General features: G+C 36.3%; 1 protein-coding gene across 2 annotated transcripts in view; it reads right to left on the reverse strand.

Annotated features, from left to right (window-relative positions):
* Positions 1–16436, reverse strand: part of UNC5C (unc-5 netrin receptor C) — a 348264-nt gene that overhangs the window by 145706 nt on the left and 186122 nt on the right. For both annotated transcript variants that reach the window (XM_024574906.4, XM_024574905.3), the window contains exon 2: positions 3606–3827. In XM_024574906.4, the coding sequence (XP_024430674.1) occupies positions 3606–3827 (222 nt within the window). The remainder of the gene's footprint in view (positions 1–3605; positions 3828–16436) is intronic.

Raw genomic sequence — 16436 nt, forward strand, 5'->3', positions numbered from 1 at the left:
TTGGCGCTGTATACTAACACCTGTTTTGATCTGGACATTTCCTTGGATGCTTATTAATTACTTGCATTTTTCCCTGTATCTCCTGGTGATGGAAAGAGACTTGACTTGGGGTGGTGAACACAAAATACAATGTACAGATGATGTGTTACAGAAGTGTACACCTGAACCCTGACTGGTTTGGCTCAGTGGGTTAAGCATCATCCTAGAAAGCAGAAGGTCACAGGTGTGATTCCTGGTCATGGCACATGCCTGGATTGGGGGCCAAGTCTTGGTTGGGTGTGTGAGAAGCAACCATCCATGTTTCTCTCCCTCTCTTCCCCTCTCTATGGAAATAAGTAAATAAAATCTTTAAAAAAGTGTACAACTGAAATCTATACAATTTTATTAACCAATGTCACCCCCAAAATTCAATGAAAGGATAAAAAAGAGATAGCTATATATTAATCAAATTAGCCCTGATTAATATATGCCTACAGACATAATCAGGTATTTTGGGGTTGTTTTAGGTTTTTTTCTCCCTAGGGTTAGAGTCCATACCTTGGCTTTATGGTTTTCTTGTTTTGGATATTCAATTAATCATGTTTTCTTACAAGGTTTCTCAATTCTATCTTCATTAGAAAGGCTTTGTCCACCACTGAAACCAACCAGCCAACCAACTGACCAGTTTTTCTCCCAGTGCTGATGGGGATGAGGACAATGATGATGATAATTAAACCGTGACATCTAGCATTTATTTGACTTTAAAGAATGAGATAGAATCCAAGCTTTATTTATTCATTTATTACTTTTTTCAACTGCCTACCTTGTGTATCAAAAAATCATTTTTTCACATTGTAAAATGCCCCAAATATTCAAATATTTCCTGGTCTTTATTCTAATGCCCTAATTTGTACATTTTATCTTCTGCTAAGATCAAACTCTTTTAACTTCCTTAATTTTATAATATGTTTATAAAGAGCCAGGTTTCCCTTATTATACTACTATTTCAGAATTCTGTCAGCTTTTTTCACAAATTATTTTTTCACCCAATGTTGGTGAACTTATATATTCATTTATAAACAGCAAACATTTAAAAATAGCTTTTCTATCCAAAAATAAGATATATCTTTCCACTTATTTAAGTCAATGTGTTTTTTGTGTCTGAGTAAAATTTAACATTTTTCTTTCTAAATTTCTACAAATTTTTGTTACCTGTATGACTACACATTTTATTTCACATGGTTTCTTCAAATGGTATGTTTTATTCTATTATAATTTTGATTGGCTATCTGTACTTAGAAAGTTAATAGATTATGTGAATCTTTTATATGCCATTTTTCTGGATTCTCTTGATGGTTTTTTTCAGATTTTTCCCTTGAAACTTCAGTTTTCCATACATACAAAAATTATACTATTTGTCAAAAATGATCATTTTTTACTTCCTTTACAATTTTTACATATTTTAATTATTTGTCTTTTATTACTGCACTGGCTAGTATGATGAGAACAATACCAAATAATAATGATGTCTGTGGACATACTTGACTTTTTCTTAATTTTAAAGGTAATACATCATCTGGATGCTGGCTTTCTTGTAAAGTTCTGGATGAAAATGAAAGATGACAAAAAGGTATATTCTATTCTATTCCACCCATGAGTCTTAGGAGGAATGTGCAAGTATTGGAGCCGCCACATCTTCCCTACTCTCATCTATCCTATTCTGAACTTGAATGAAAACATGCCATATGTTTTCATTTACAGTTGCTTTAAAAGGTATTTTTAAACATTGGAATATGCAATATTAATTAATTAATTTTATGTGAAAATAATAAAAGTACAATGTTTTACAGAAGGTGAAATATGTACAATGAGATACACACGCACACACACATTAAACCAACATAGCATGAAGCTGTGGAGATCCTCAATATCACAGCAGTTTCGCTTCTATTTCCAATCTTCCTACATAGGCAGTTTCATTAATTTAGTAAAGGCAAGCTTAAATATGTTTGTGACTCTCATTTTAGCTTTTATGATTTCTCTTTTTTCTTCTTACCATTAAAACTTCTGTGTTTGAAACCTTCACAAATAAATGAGCTAAAACAAATAAAATTCAATTCAGCTGAGATTTTGAAGACATCTGGAGAAGTTATTTGCTGAGTAATTAGACCAAGAAGTGGGGCAATCCCCTAAAGTCAGCCTCCATATGGTTGCACACCCAGTCATTTCTACAGCCATCAGCTTGCATGCAGGGCGCATACTGATTCACAAAGTGACAATTAGGTAGAGCTGCCACCTGATTCTCTCCGACCATTTTTGTTGCAGAAATACATGCCTCACATGCTTTTTAGAAAGATGTCCCCTCTCAGCCCTCCCACAGTCTGTTCTATTTCTGAAGTGCCCATCACCTCAGTATGCTCTTTATGTCGCTGGAGACATTGAACACAGACCTCCCTCAAGTGCTGGTCTTTGCTCGCTCTTAATTAATCCCACCTTTGGATGCAAATAGGAATTAATTACAATTTACATGTTGAAAACATGCATTCACTTTGCTATGTAAAGATATTTAAGAATGTAAATGAAGATACAGGATTTAAATGCTTCCACTTTTGCCATGCATGTCACTATTTAGCTTGGAGATGTTGATCAGTGAAGTCTTAATATTTAAAATATATATCTTCATACTACCAAATAATAGATCTGGAAGGGATTTGAGAGTTCAAATTGTTATTTTCCCTGCTGGAAATCAAAAACACTTAAACTACTGTAGAAAGATATACATCTTTCCAATTTAAAACAACTCGAGGTGATTTCGCAACTATCTTAAGTTACCCACTGCTGAGTAAATAATTGCTCTCAGGAAAGTTTCCTTTATAGCCAAACTAAATTTTGCAGGTTATTAAAATCTCCTTCATACTCTCTATGCTTTAATGTTACTGTTAAGGATGATACTCACAGAGCAACAAGGTCAGCGGTTTTAACCACGGCCGGAGCAAAGATGCTCTGGTCAAGATGCACCCAGGTAGATGGTAGCTGGGCTCACCCTTTCTCCTGTCCCTGGACCCCACACCATTACTACTCTCAATCACCCTTAATTTAGCTTTAGCTAAGTTATTTAATTGGGTTCTTTTAGATGTAAGTTAAGGATACAGGATCCTTTGAATCTATAACATTTATAAATTTTACAAAAAGTATAAGGAGAAATTATGCATGTGAATTTACTTTGGAGAATCATGCAAACATGGACAATTTATGTTTAATTGAGCATGTTCCCCAATCTCAGGATAATTAGACCTGACACCAGACTTGACAGAGAAGTGAAGTCCAAGGACATTTTCACTAGGGCATTTGCTATATTCAGTCTATTAATTCTCACTATTTATCTTCTTAGCATGAACCATGTTTCAGTTCCATGTAGTCCAATAGGGATCAAGTCAAGATTTATGTACGTCATTTTACTTTGCAATGCATGGAGGGAGATCACCAAATATTAACCAAAGTGATTAAAAACCTTTTGCCAAAGGATAACAACTCCATTTTTGATTGTAATTCTTTAAAGAACAGTGTGACAATGTGCTAAAGTAAGTGAATCCTAAGTAGCAGTCCAAATGCAAAGGAAAACTTACCAGAGGTTTCATCTACTCTCTCATCTACTATGTGGTCCTTCTGATGAACCCATTCACTGTTGCACTTGAAGTAGATCTGGGTGGCGGGGCTGGCTTTACAATACAGGTTAACAGGCTTATTCTTCACAATGTAAGCTTCTTCAGGCTCGATGAGGAAATGCGGCAGAGGCTCAGGTGGATCAGATGGAAAAGTTTCCGGCAGTTCATGAAAAAAGTCGTCGTCTGGTAAACAAGAAGAAAGTGGGAAACATTGAAAACTTGAAAACCATTTGCCTTTTACTTGCTCCTCATTTAAAAATAATGTCTCATAACCTAGTTAAGCAGTTTGAGTGACTGCTATGCGCTAGAAAGGCACTATGTTTGGTGTATTGACTGGCTGCGCAATGAAGTATTTAGATTATTCTTCTCATTTTTATGCATGGGAAGACTGAACACCAGGGAGAATAACTATCCAGCCCTGAGTGCTCGGGCAGAACATAGCAGAACCAGGTTCATCTCCCACAAGAACGGTGGCCTTCCAGGTGGAGCACTGCCCCGCCCACTACACAGCATCACCCTTGGGAGCTGACAAAGGCGACAGCAACTGTTTCAGAAACATTTGTTTGAAAAATAAAAGGTTCACAGGTAAATCTTCACAAGGAGCTGAGAAGGAATATTAGAAACATGAATTAAGGACCAAATATATCATAATTTCTTTAAAATGTCACTGCATGAAATATTCATTCATTCAACCAAAAATATTTATTGAGTTCAGAATTATGCTAAATCCTGGAAATATAGTCATATAGAAACCAGGCAACAGGACAGCCATAGTAGCGCTAGAATCTAGTAATGCTGTTTGATCTTATTTTGAAACTATATGTTGAGTATCATATGTATTATATCATATGAGTAGGAAAACCAATTCTCAATATAATAGTACTGAATATTATCATAGAGAACAATAGTGTCACTTTTCACATCACTGAAATTTATCAAATATATCGTTGTCACCTGGCTGTTCCAATACTGATGGATAAACAAAATCTAAAATCACTTGAGATATTTGCACACTATAAGGTAGGTTTTCTTTTAAAGTCGGTTATGCATAGTTCCAAATTTAAAAAGTAGAAAATAATAGAAGTCTTTTAAAAATCCTATTATATTTCACAAAAGTCAAGTTAAAAGATTGTCTTCTGATACTCTATAAATAAGTTAAGCCTGATAAATCTCTTCCTATGAGGAACAGGAGAATAAAATTATTGTTAATTTCCTAAGTTGATGAAGCACCCTAAGTTAATAGGTAAACTTAAAATTCTAAGGTCAAAATTAAAAGTAAAAGTGTTTACAAGTTCTTTAAAAGCATATATGTGTGTGTGTGTGTGTGTGTGTACACACATATAAATACACATATTCAGTAGCAAATATAGGCTGTGGTATGGGCAGTTAACGATGGTTGCTTAGACGCTAACTTGGAATTCATTCAGTTGTTGCCCTGTTTTGGGAGACATCGTGGTTGTGTGGATATTTGTGCAGCAAAAACCCTGGCCTTGGACTTTTTCATGTAAGTAATAGGATAGCTGTCAAACAGCAATGACATCTGGTCTTTGCCAATTTGTTTTGCAGTAAAAATTGGCTTCATTTGCATCACAGACAAAAATAGGTTTCAAAGCTCTCCACAATTATAAATTCCTGACACTGGATATAAATGATGTTTCCTGTAGCTAGCTTTCTCAATGTAGTTTTTAAAGTTCCTCTTTTTAGGCAGAGCATCATTTCTGGTTTTTCTATTTGTTAAACAACAGGACCCAAATTATCAGGTTACTACAGGAAAACTTTGTTTCCATCAATTTTAGCTTCCTTAGTCAGCACTTGAGAATACTCAAAACTGCTTAAAGAAACAATCGTTCAGAAAGGCAAAGAAATGGGAGCTGAGGTAGCAGATTCATCAGCACGGACGAGATGTGTGGAAGGCGTTACTCAATTTTTTCTTGCTTTGTCGTTTAAGCACTTTATGTTATATATAATGGTAGCCAGTGCTGATAATCAACAAAGCTTCAAAAATATCAGATTCAAATACTGTAAAATGTTAGCTATTATTTTTAATTATTATTATTAATGAATACAGAGGGTCAATAAGACCTTTTATTTATTTATTTTTTTACTACTGGTATATATTCATACACACAAGACTTGTATATGTCTTTCATAACAATATACTCATTTAGGTATGCAAAATATGAAAAGCCTTTCAACTCATTAATATAGAAGGTGAGATGTGTTTCTTTAGAAGGAATGACTGCAAGACATCAGATGATTGTACATTTCCTTACCGTATGCAACAATGTAACAAAAATACTTATCAATTCACATCCCACAGAAAGAGAGAGAGACACCAAACATTGATTGCCCTGCCTTGCCCAAGCATGTATTTCTTTCTTCTGATTATTTTATTGTGAACTACTGGAAAGCCTAATGGAAGGTGAGAAAGTCACACATATGCTTTTAAATCAAAAGGGGTTCTGTTAGGTGCTGGAAAAATGGTAATGATTTAATAATGTATCTAAAAATGTATGGACAAACCATCTGTGTATAATTTGGGGTTTTAAGACAAGAGGGTCACTACAAGTCAAAACAGCCTGGTACTGGCATAAGAACAGACATATACATCAATGGAACAGAATAGAGAGCCCAGCAATAAACCCATGTCTCTATGGTCAATTAACATTCGACGAAGGGGGCAGGAGCATAAATTGTAGTAAAAATAGCCTCTCCAACAAATGGTGCTGGGAGATCTGGACAGCTAAAATGAAATATGCAAAAAAATGAAACTTGAACACCAACTTGCACCACACACAAAAATAAACTCAAGATGGATAAAAGACTTAAGTATAAGGTGACACCATAAAAGTCCTAGAGGAGAAAGAACATAGACAGGAAAATTCCAGATATTTCGTGTAGCAATCTTTTCACCGGTATGTCCCCTACAGCAAGGGACATAAAGGAAAGAATAAACAAATGCAATGTCATAAAAAATAAAAAGCTTCTGCACAGCTAAAGAAAACATCAGCAAAATGAAAAGGGAACCAACCGTATGGGAAAATATATTTGCCAATGATACCGCGGACAAGAGTTTGATCTCCAAAACCATACCAGGTAGACAAACAATCCAATTTAAAAATGGGCAAAGGACCTGAACAGACACTTTTTCAAGGAGAATATATAGAGGGTCCAGAGATATATGAAAGGTTGCTCAGCATCACTAGCCATAAGAGAGATGCAAATTGAAACCACAATGAAATACCACTTCACACTGGTCAAAATGGCCATCATAAACAAATCAACAAACAGCAACTGCTGGCGAAGTTGTGGAGAAAAGGGAATCCTAGTGCACTATTGGTGGGAATGCAGACTGGTGTAGCCAATGTGGAAAACAGTATGGAATTTCCTCAGAAAACTAAAAATGGAACTGCCTTTTGACTCAGCAATTCCACTGCTGGGATTATACCCTAAGAGCCCTGAAACACCAATCCAAAAGACCCTATGCACCCCAATGTTCATAGCAGCACAATTTACAATAGCCAAGTGCTGGAAGCAACCTAAGTGCCCATCAGTAGAGGAGTGGATCAAAACACTGTGGTACATTTACACAATGGAATTCTATGCAGCAAAAAGAAGGAGCTCCTACCCTTTGCAACAGCATGGATGGAACTGGAGAGCATTATGCTAAGTGAAATAAGTCAGGCGGTGAAAGACAAATACCACATGATCTCACCTATCAGTGGAACCTAATCAACAAAATAAACAAGTGAGCAAAACAGAAACAGAGACATGAAAATAAGGAACAAACTGACAGTGACCAGAGAGGAGGGGGAAGGGGGATAATGGTGATAGAAGGGGAAGGGTCAGGACAAGGAAGAAGAATAAAAGACCCTTGGACAAGGACAACACAGGGAAGGACTGAATGTAGAAGGATGGGGTAGGCAGGGCAGGGGAGAGTAATGGGGGAAGAATGGGGACAACTGTAATTAAACAATAATAAACAATTTTATAAAATGACAAGAGGGTCACTACAAATAAAGAGAAATAATTCTATGTCTTGATTTGAGGCTTCATATAGTGTTGATTTTTCAAGATGTTTGTTTAATAACATTTAATATGCAAGTTATTGAGGAATTATCTCTAGCATTTGAAATGGTTTCATCATGTCGTAAATCCAGTGTTTCTTTTACATATTATTCTACTGTGCATGAACCCATGTCTTAAATTTTATCTAGAATGCCTTAATTAACCACAGCATATTAGTTTATTAATATTTCTTATAATATACATGCAGTGTATTTAAGTCTATGCTCTATCAGGGGTGTCCAGCCCTAACCCGCAGGCCACAGGTGGCCCAGGATGGCTATGAATGCAGTCCAACACAACATACTGAATTTACTTAAAACATTATTAGCTGTTTTTGTATTAGATGTCACAATGTATTTAATGTGCGGCCCAAGACAACTCTTCTTCCGGTGTGGCCCAGAGACTCCAAAAGGTTGGACACCCCTGCGTGTCTAGATGAATTCATATTGGACAGTATGGCACACCACTTCTAGTACTCAATTTAGGTATTGGGAAAGACATTTAGGAAGATTATTTTTAAGACCCTGTGTCATCAAATATGTATAGTGGGGTAGATATAACAAAACACAAATACACTGTTGTGAGATTCCTCACTCCTCCATTTGCAACCATAAGCTGAGGCACCCTGCCCGGCCATGGAAATCAGCCTAGGTAACAGCTGTACCACCACCAGCTAAGCATGCTAAGGGAACATTTTCCTTGCTCCAGACAAAAATGCTGGGTCAGCATTAATTTTCAAATGTAATAGTATTTCAGAAATGGTCCTTTTGTGAAATGTCGCCTGGATTTTTTTTAGAGTTTTAAAACTCAAACAAACAAGTTAATTCTCTTCAACCAAAAGTACAAAGGAAATCTTCTAATCTTTAAATACCCAGGATGATTACATCTATCTGTATTTACAATGAAAAAGTGGTCCCCTCCAAATACCATGTCTCCTTAGCTAGAAAGAAAGGGTCATCTACAAATAGCGCCGCATGACATTAGTTCCTCTGCACTATGCATTTGCCGCACACATATGTGGGAGAATCTTAATTTTCAGGTTTGCAACCAGTTTTATGCAATTATTTCCAATTTTCAAAAGCCAGGAATTATAACAACAGATGCTTAGCACTAGAATAAATGTCCTTTGAAGGCAGGGACTGTGTTATTTTCATTTTTACTTTCCATCAGTCTAGCATAGTGCCAGGTGCATTATGGGAAGTCAATAAAAACCTTACAGAAGCACAAATACTATAATGGCAACTTTCATCATTCCTAAAAGAGGCACAAGGTCTTTTAGAGTTTAGAATGCCTGGAATGCAGTTACGAATATAAAGTGTTATAACAACAGTATCTACAAACTGGACTGGCTACAAAATTTGGGTGGCCCAGCACAGAATGAAAATCCAGGAATCCTTGTTAAAAATGGATTAAGAACTCAGAGGTGGTGATAGCAGAGCGTTAAACCAAGTGCGGGTCCCGTGTGACAGGACAGGTCCCACAGCCAGGAAGCTAGCCCTGTCTACAAATGTCAGGGACCTGAGCATTCTGCCTCATGGAGAGCCTGAGACATGAAATCACATCTTTATTAGTGAATATTCGTTTTGTAATGCATTTGGTATTTTCCAGCTTTTTATGGTGATAGATGTTTTCCAGAAGAAATGGCTTTTCTAACTATGAAACTGAGACTCCAATCGATTCTCTAAGCATGTGTGTTTGCAATGCTGTGCAAGTGAAAGTGTTGCTTTTATCAGTTTGTAGTTTTTCTTTTGGACACACACCACCTCCCGTCCTTGGGCCTGATCCAAACAAGTCAATCCCTGCCACAGTGAGGGCAAGCCTCGCAGGCCGCTCCGGGACTGTTTAATACACGGGGTAATGAGGTTGGAGGTTCTTTTGTGAGCTGGTAGACTAGCATGCGATTCAAATAAATAAACCAACTATACAAATAAACTGACTTTCTGATACTATTAAGGTCATGCTGAAAAAACTGGAGGCTATAAAAGAGCAATTAAATTTTTCGGTAGAGGGCTCATTGAGTGCATTCTCTTACCACTTTATTTCTTAATAAAAATATCTGAAGAGTCTCCTGAAGTCTTCAAGGTGATACAGGAACTCAATTTGTAAATAGCAACTTCAAACTTTGAACCCATTTCTGGTAACATACCAGAGTTATTCCAAAGTGTCGTGTTTTATACAGCCACGCCCCAGGTATTGATATTGATTGCATTATGCTATTTGGGCAAAATGATTGATTCACTACATTGCTGAACAAGTTTTCTACATGAAGTTCTTTCAAATTAACAAAATAAAGTTCCTGAGTTGGTTTTGTTTTGTACATTGAAATCAGTATTAACTTCCAGCTATAATTACCTTTTTAATTTAGGTATAACACTGTTAGTCATTTTATCCTGCTCTAATATTTGACTCAACTTTCTATTTTCCACCATTACTCAATAATAATATTGCCATTTTTATCTAGATATCAGGTAAATCTCAGTATTTATTTTCTCTGTTATCTCACACAGCCTTTTGTTTTTTCATTTACATACAAGAAGAGAAAGCTTTGCACCATGTATTATTTTTATAGACTTTCATTCCACCTAATTCTTGACAGGAAAATATTATGCTATGAGCATCAATCTAGGAAGCTTTAGGTTGCTGGTTTTATTGCTATATATCAAGCCTTAATTTTCATCAACTTAATACATAAGTTTCTATATTTCTGAATCATAAGACTTAAATTATTATTGCTTATATCATAAAATATAGGACTATTATCTCTTTGTCTGAGACCTGAAGCGTATTTTTCTGAAATGGAATTTACTTCCAAATGATTCAAGAGCAATTTAGAATGAATGACTGCAAAGCTAATTTTATCTGCATTTTGCTGCCCATCCATCAGAGAGATAATGCATGATGTATTACAACAAAAGGCAGCTGGGATTAACTATTTGAATGAGACGCCAGCTTATTTTTAATATTTTGATTAAAATATCCTTTGGAATACAAAGGCTATGGTCTATATTTCAAGCTACATATTAACGGATTCATCATTTAAACTTAAGTAGCTGAATATATAATGCCTTAAATGTATTGTGCCATTTGAGGTACTGAATGATTTCCAACTCCAAAAGAGAAAACTTTTCAGCTTTTAAAGGTATACTTTTCAAATAATGTCAATACATTATTAATAGTGATGTGAAGTCAACATGTTAGTTGACATGCACTTAACTATGAAACAGAGGTACCTCCTTCTGCCCCAGTTTAAGTCTTTATGATCTCTTTTACTACATAAAATTTCCTTATGCATTTTCTTGTCTACAGTCTCTACCTCTGCCATACAGTCTACATTGTGCTCTTAGAAAAAGTTTTCAAGCCTTTATTTACTTCCTTCTTCAGATAATTTAATACATACAATATAAACTCTGACTGGGAATCAAATCTGTGACATTTTGGTTTATTGGATGATGCTCCAAAAAACTGAGCCACACTGGCTAGGACAGGAGGACAACCATTATTTATAAGGAAATAAAGCAAGTTCTTAGCCAACGTGTATAGAATGATGCCATTCTTTGTTAAGAATGGAAGGAAGGACGGGTGTGTGTGTGTGTGTGTATGTAGTTGGCTATACCAATGTCACAAGAAGTTTAATATAAAGTCTAGAAGCAGACACACACAAATATTGACAGCAATTACTTATGGGGAAGAATTAATTGGAGGGCTTTAGAGAGAAATTTTACCTTCTGTTTGAACCTGGTTTTTCAAATGCTACATTACTGATTATTTCTATTTTGAATGTGTTTTTTGAGTTGTATTCACATTAAGAAAATTAATCCCATGTGCAAACTATTGCATCAGTCTAAAATAACCAGTTCAGGTTTCTTCACTAAATTAAACCTTCCCAAATCAATTACACAGGAACCTTACATGATGTCTCCATTAAAACTTCTGTTTACAGGCCATTCTGCCTCATTGCAATTCATTTTCCTCTTAATTTCCCTTGCCCTAATTTTCTTAGCTCTGTGGCCTCTGACTTTGAACTAAAATGGTATACTATCTTTCTCACATTTTCTTCAAAAACGAATAATTTGTTGATCACCTTCTATATGCTAGAGCTGTCCCCACTGCATAGTTGAAGCTGCACTTTATCTCTTAATGAAATCCTTATCTTATGAAAAAGAAAATGAAATAAAAGATATTAAGTTTATGATGATCTACATTATAATAAAAATTAGTATATTAGTCTGATTATAAAATAAGATGTTTATGATTCATTAGTACTTGACTTTCACTTTAAAGTTCTTAATTTTAGGATGTTGGAAAGGTTTGCTAGTTAGTATGTGTCGAGACCTACATAATGAGCTAAGGAAAAGTTTTTTCTTGCTCTGTATTAATGGTTTGAGCTATAAATCCTTAACTCTTATTATGAATTTCAGGAATGTGAAGAATAAAACAAGATCATTCAGAAGGAAATTATAAAAATTAAACAATTATTGATAGATAAGAAAACATATACTTAGGGGTAACCCTGACGAGTATTTGCAAGCTCAATACTATAATATATTCACATGACAAATGCTGATCTCTTTCCTGGGAAACTCTCGGCGATGGTCAGTTTTATGTGTAAACTTGGCCAGGAATACATTCTCTGGTTATTCAAATACTAATCTAGGTGTTGTTGTGCAGGCATTTTGTGGATGTGATTAAGCCCAGAATTAGCTTCCTTAAGTAAGGGAGACTCTCCTAGATAATCTGTGTGGGCCTCATTCAATAAGTTAAAAGGCCTAGATCAGTGTTTGAATGAATTACAAGAAACAATAGTCTAGCCAAGCTGACACATAAAAGTGCCATCATACTTCCCACAACTTCATCACCATCCCGTTAGTTAACTCCTGCTCATGCTTCAGACATCAGATACGTCTTTCTCTAAAGGCTTCCCGCTCCAAATCCTGGACATAAGCTCCTGCTATCACATTTCATTACTCTCTATTCTTCTTCTTGTTTACATTTCTTCCCCACCAGCAGACATGTTCAAGCTCACAGCATTAAAAACAATGTTTATCTTATTCATTTCTGCATAACTGATATCTGGTACAGTGTCTGGCAAGGATTTCAGCATTTTTTTTTATTTGTCCTTTCCATTTGAATTGTTATTCCTAAAGTTCTATATGATAGAAGTATATAGGAATTATCCAGCAATAGAAATTATAAGAGGAAATCTTTGTACAAAATACAATAGAAACACAATTTAAAAGCTGATCCTTTAGTGTTTTTAAGTACAGAACTGGCTCCCACATTAAAAAACCCAATTTACCGCTATCTTATATATATGTGTTAATGCCATGTATATAAGTGTACGGAGCCTTGGACTAAGTATATTTCCTCATTAAATAATTAAAGTTGAATTTAAAACATTTTGTGAGTGGGAAATAATATGGTACATCTGATTACAGTGCCTCTTCAACCTCTTGGCCTCATTTGACACTTGACTTCAATGCTCCGCCCTCCTTTTTGAAACTTCTTCCTCTCTTGGGGTCTGTCCATTAGCACTAGATTGCTCCTTATCCCACCTCTTCGACCTTTCTCTTTCTTTTTCACTGCTTGAATAGAGTTGGACACTTACTAAGGTCCTCTCCTTTCGTCTCTCCCTTGGGCATCTCAGCCACAACACTAACTCAATGATCAGATCATGGCACATGCGCAACCTTCCACTCTACCCCCTACTTCTTAAAACCCTCACTGTCTTTGCATTGACCAAGAATGCAGTCAGACTCTTTTCCGAGGCCAATAAGGACCCCCCTGATGTGATCGCTACTGACTGCTCTCTAGGTCTCATTTTCCACCCTCCTGACCTTTCCTCATCATTCTCAAGCAGATGGACTGGTATTTGTGTCTTTACGCCAAATTCAGTCCCACCCTGAGGCATTTGCACTTGCTTTTCATTCCTCTAGGAAAAATCTTCCCTCTTCTTTTGCCATTCAATGTGTCTCCTGGACAAAGAGAGACTCTTGGCCACCCAATCCCAATCTCTTGATGTTTCTCTCCACAAACACATCATTCTAATTGTTTTCTTCTTATCACCTACCACCATCTTAAATTAGCTTGTTTACTAAGTTGGTTGCTTATATTCTTTACCCTTCCCACAAAATACCAAACTTTATGGGATGGGCCATTTTATTTGTTTTGCTCAACACTCTATCCTCAGCATCAACATCAGATAAATGTATCTTTGCTCTAAAATTAGCTTTTCCTTTTTGTCCAGCTCCTTATTTCTGACAGTATCATACCCTTCTCATAGTGAAAAGCTTCAAGTCCCATCTGCCCATCAGATTGATGCCACCTACACGCACAAGCATATCAGCTCTACACTGGCTCCCTTACCATCACTCCCTATTCTCCTTTGCATCACTAGAACTCAGGTTGGGGTTCTTACATTTTCATTTGGATTATTATAAGAGCCATGTTCCTGATTTGCCTTGATCCTGACTTTCTTCTCTTAATTCCATCTATACTACATTACTACGGTACATTGCCATTTCTAAACAGAAAGTACAATCATAACAGCTTCTGTTGGAAACCCTTAGTATTAACAGAACATGGTCCAAAATTTATTTTATTTTTAGCTTATTTACCAATGCTCCACCAAATCCAAATTTGGTCATTCCATATATTGTAAACAGCTTTAAAATTTTTTCCCCACTTTTGTATATTTGCTTTGCACATAATGCCTTGTTCCCTACTGACTCTTCAATGTCTCTCTCAGTGACACTGAAAAATCTACCCTTAATCCTCCCAGGGAAAACCATTCCTTGCTGTTCAATTATAAAGTGCACTTAATGCAATTTGGGAGTCTCAGTCATTTCTGTATTCCTTAGTGAAGCCAGCTCAACCATACATCTAGTAGACGGTAAAACTTTTCCTCATTTGAAGCAAACATCTAGAATTGACTACTTGTTTTAAGAACTATGAAAGAAATGAATTTCATATCTATAGATAATGTTTTATGGTAATGGAAATTATCTAAATATAATCTATATAGGCTTATATACTTATCAAAAATCTGCATATTTTTAACTATGATAGAAATTTTCAAGTATATTCAAAATGATGTAACAAAGAACCTCAATTATACATAACCTAGCTTGAAGAAATTTCAACAGTGTGTTAATTTTGTTTCACACACAAAAAATTTTAAGCATTCAACATTCATAAGTAAGGAAAACTAAAAATATCAGAGTACTAGGCTGAGATAGCAAAAGATACAAATATCACCAAATAAGGCTAAGAATTAAATTTATAATATTGCAAATTATAAAAATAAAATCAATTGCAAAGTAAGAATACTTACTTTATGGGTACAATGTTCATCCATAAACTTAAGACTCAAAAATAATAGTGATTAAACTTCCGGCCAAGATGGAGGCATAGGTAGATACACTGTGCTTCCTTGTACAACCAGCAGAAGGACAAAAACAATTTAAAAACTAAAAACAACCAGAACTGACAGAAAATCGAACTGTATGGAAGTCTGACAACCAAGCAGTTAAAGAAGAAACATTCATCCAGAACAGTAGGAAGGGCAGAGATGGGCAGATGGGCAAAGAGGACTCACAGCAAGGCAGTGGCTGGCGGACTGTGCAGTCCCATGTTTGTGTGCAGATAAACGGGGAAGAACAACTGGAGAGCAAGACAGACCACACAACCCAGGGTTCTAGTGTCGGGAAATAAAGCCTCAAACCTCTGACTGAAAACCTGGGGGCAGGGGAATTGCAGCAGGAGAAACTCCCAGCCTCACAGGAGAGTTTTCTGGAGAGACCCACAGGGTGCCAGAACGTACACAAACCCACCCATTTGGGAATCAGCACCAGAAGGGCCCAATTTACTTGTGGGTAGTGGAGGAAGTGACTGAAAACCGCTGAGAGCTGAGCAAGAGGCACTGTTCCCTCTGCGCCCCTACCTCCCCATACAGCGCCACAACACAGAGTTGCCCTGCCCGGGTGAACACCTAAGGCTCCACCCTTTATTATGTAAAAGGAGCACTGAGACAAAAAAATGACACAAATGAAAGAACAGATTAAAGTTCCAGAAAAAATACAACTAAGTGACAAAGAGACAGCCAACCTATCAGATGCACAGTTCAAAACACCGCTAATCAGGATGCTCACAGAATTGGTTGAGTATGGTTGCAAAATAGAGGAAAAAATAAAGGCTATGAAAAGTGAAATAAAGGAAAATGCACAGGGAAACAACAGTGACAGGAAGGAAACCAGGACTCAGATCAACGGTTTGGGTCACAAGGAAGAAATAAACATTCAACCATAACAGAATGAAGAAAACAAAAATTCAAAAAAATGAGGAGAGGCTTAGGAACCTCTGGGACAACTTTAAACATTCCAACATCCAAGTCATAGGGGTGCCAGAAGGAGAAGATCTACAGCAAGAAATGAAAAACTTATTTGAACAAATAATGGAGAACTCCCCCAATCTGGCAAAGGAAATAGACTTCCAGGAAGCTCAGGAAGCTAAGAGAGTCCCAAAGAAATTGTATCTAAGAAGAAACACACCAAGACACATCATAATTACATTACCCAAGATTAAAGATAAGGAGAGAATCTTAAAAGTAGGGAGAGCAAAGGAGACCGTTACCTACAAAGGAGTGTCCATAAGACTATCAGCTGATTTCTCAAAAAAAACCTTGCAGGCAAGAAGGAGCTGTAAAGAAGTATTCAAAGTCATGAAAGA

The sequence above is a fragment of the Desmodus rotundus genome, chromosome 4, assembly GCF_022682495.2.
Source record: "Desmodus rotundus isolate HL8 chromosome 4, HLdesRot8A.1, whole genome shotgun sequence".
Classification (NCBI taxonomy): Eukaryota; Metazoa; Chordata; class Mammalia; order Chiroptera; family Phyllostomidae; genus Desmodus; species Desmodus rotundus.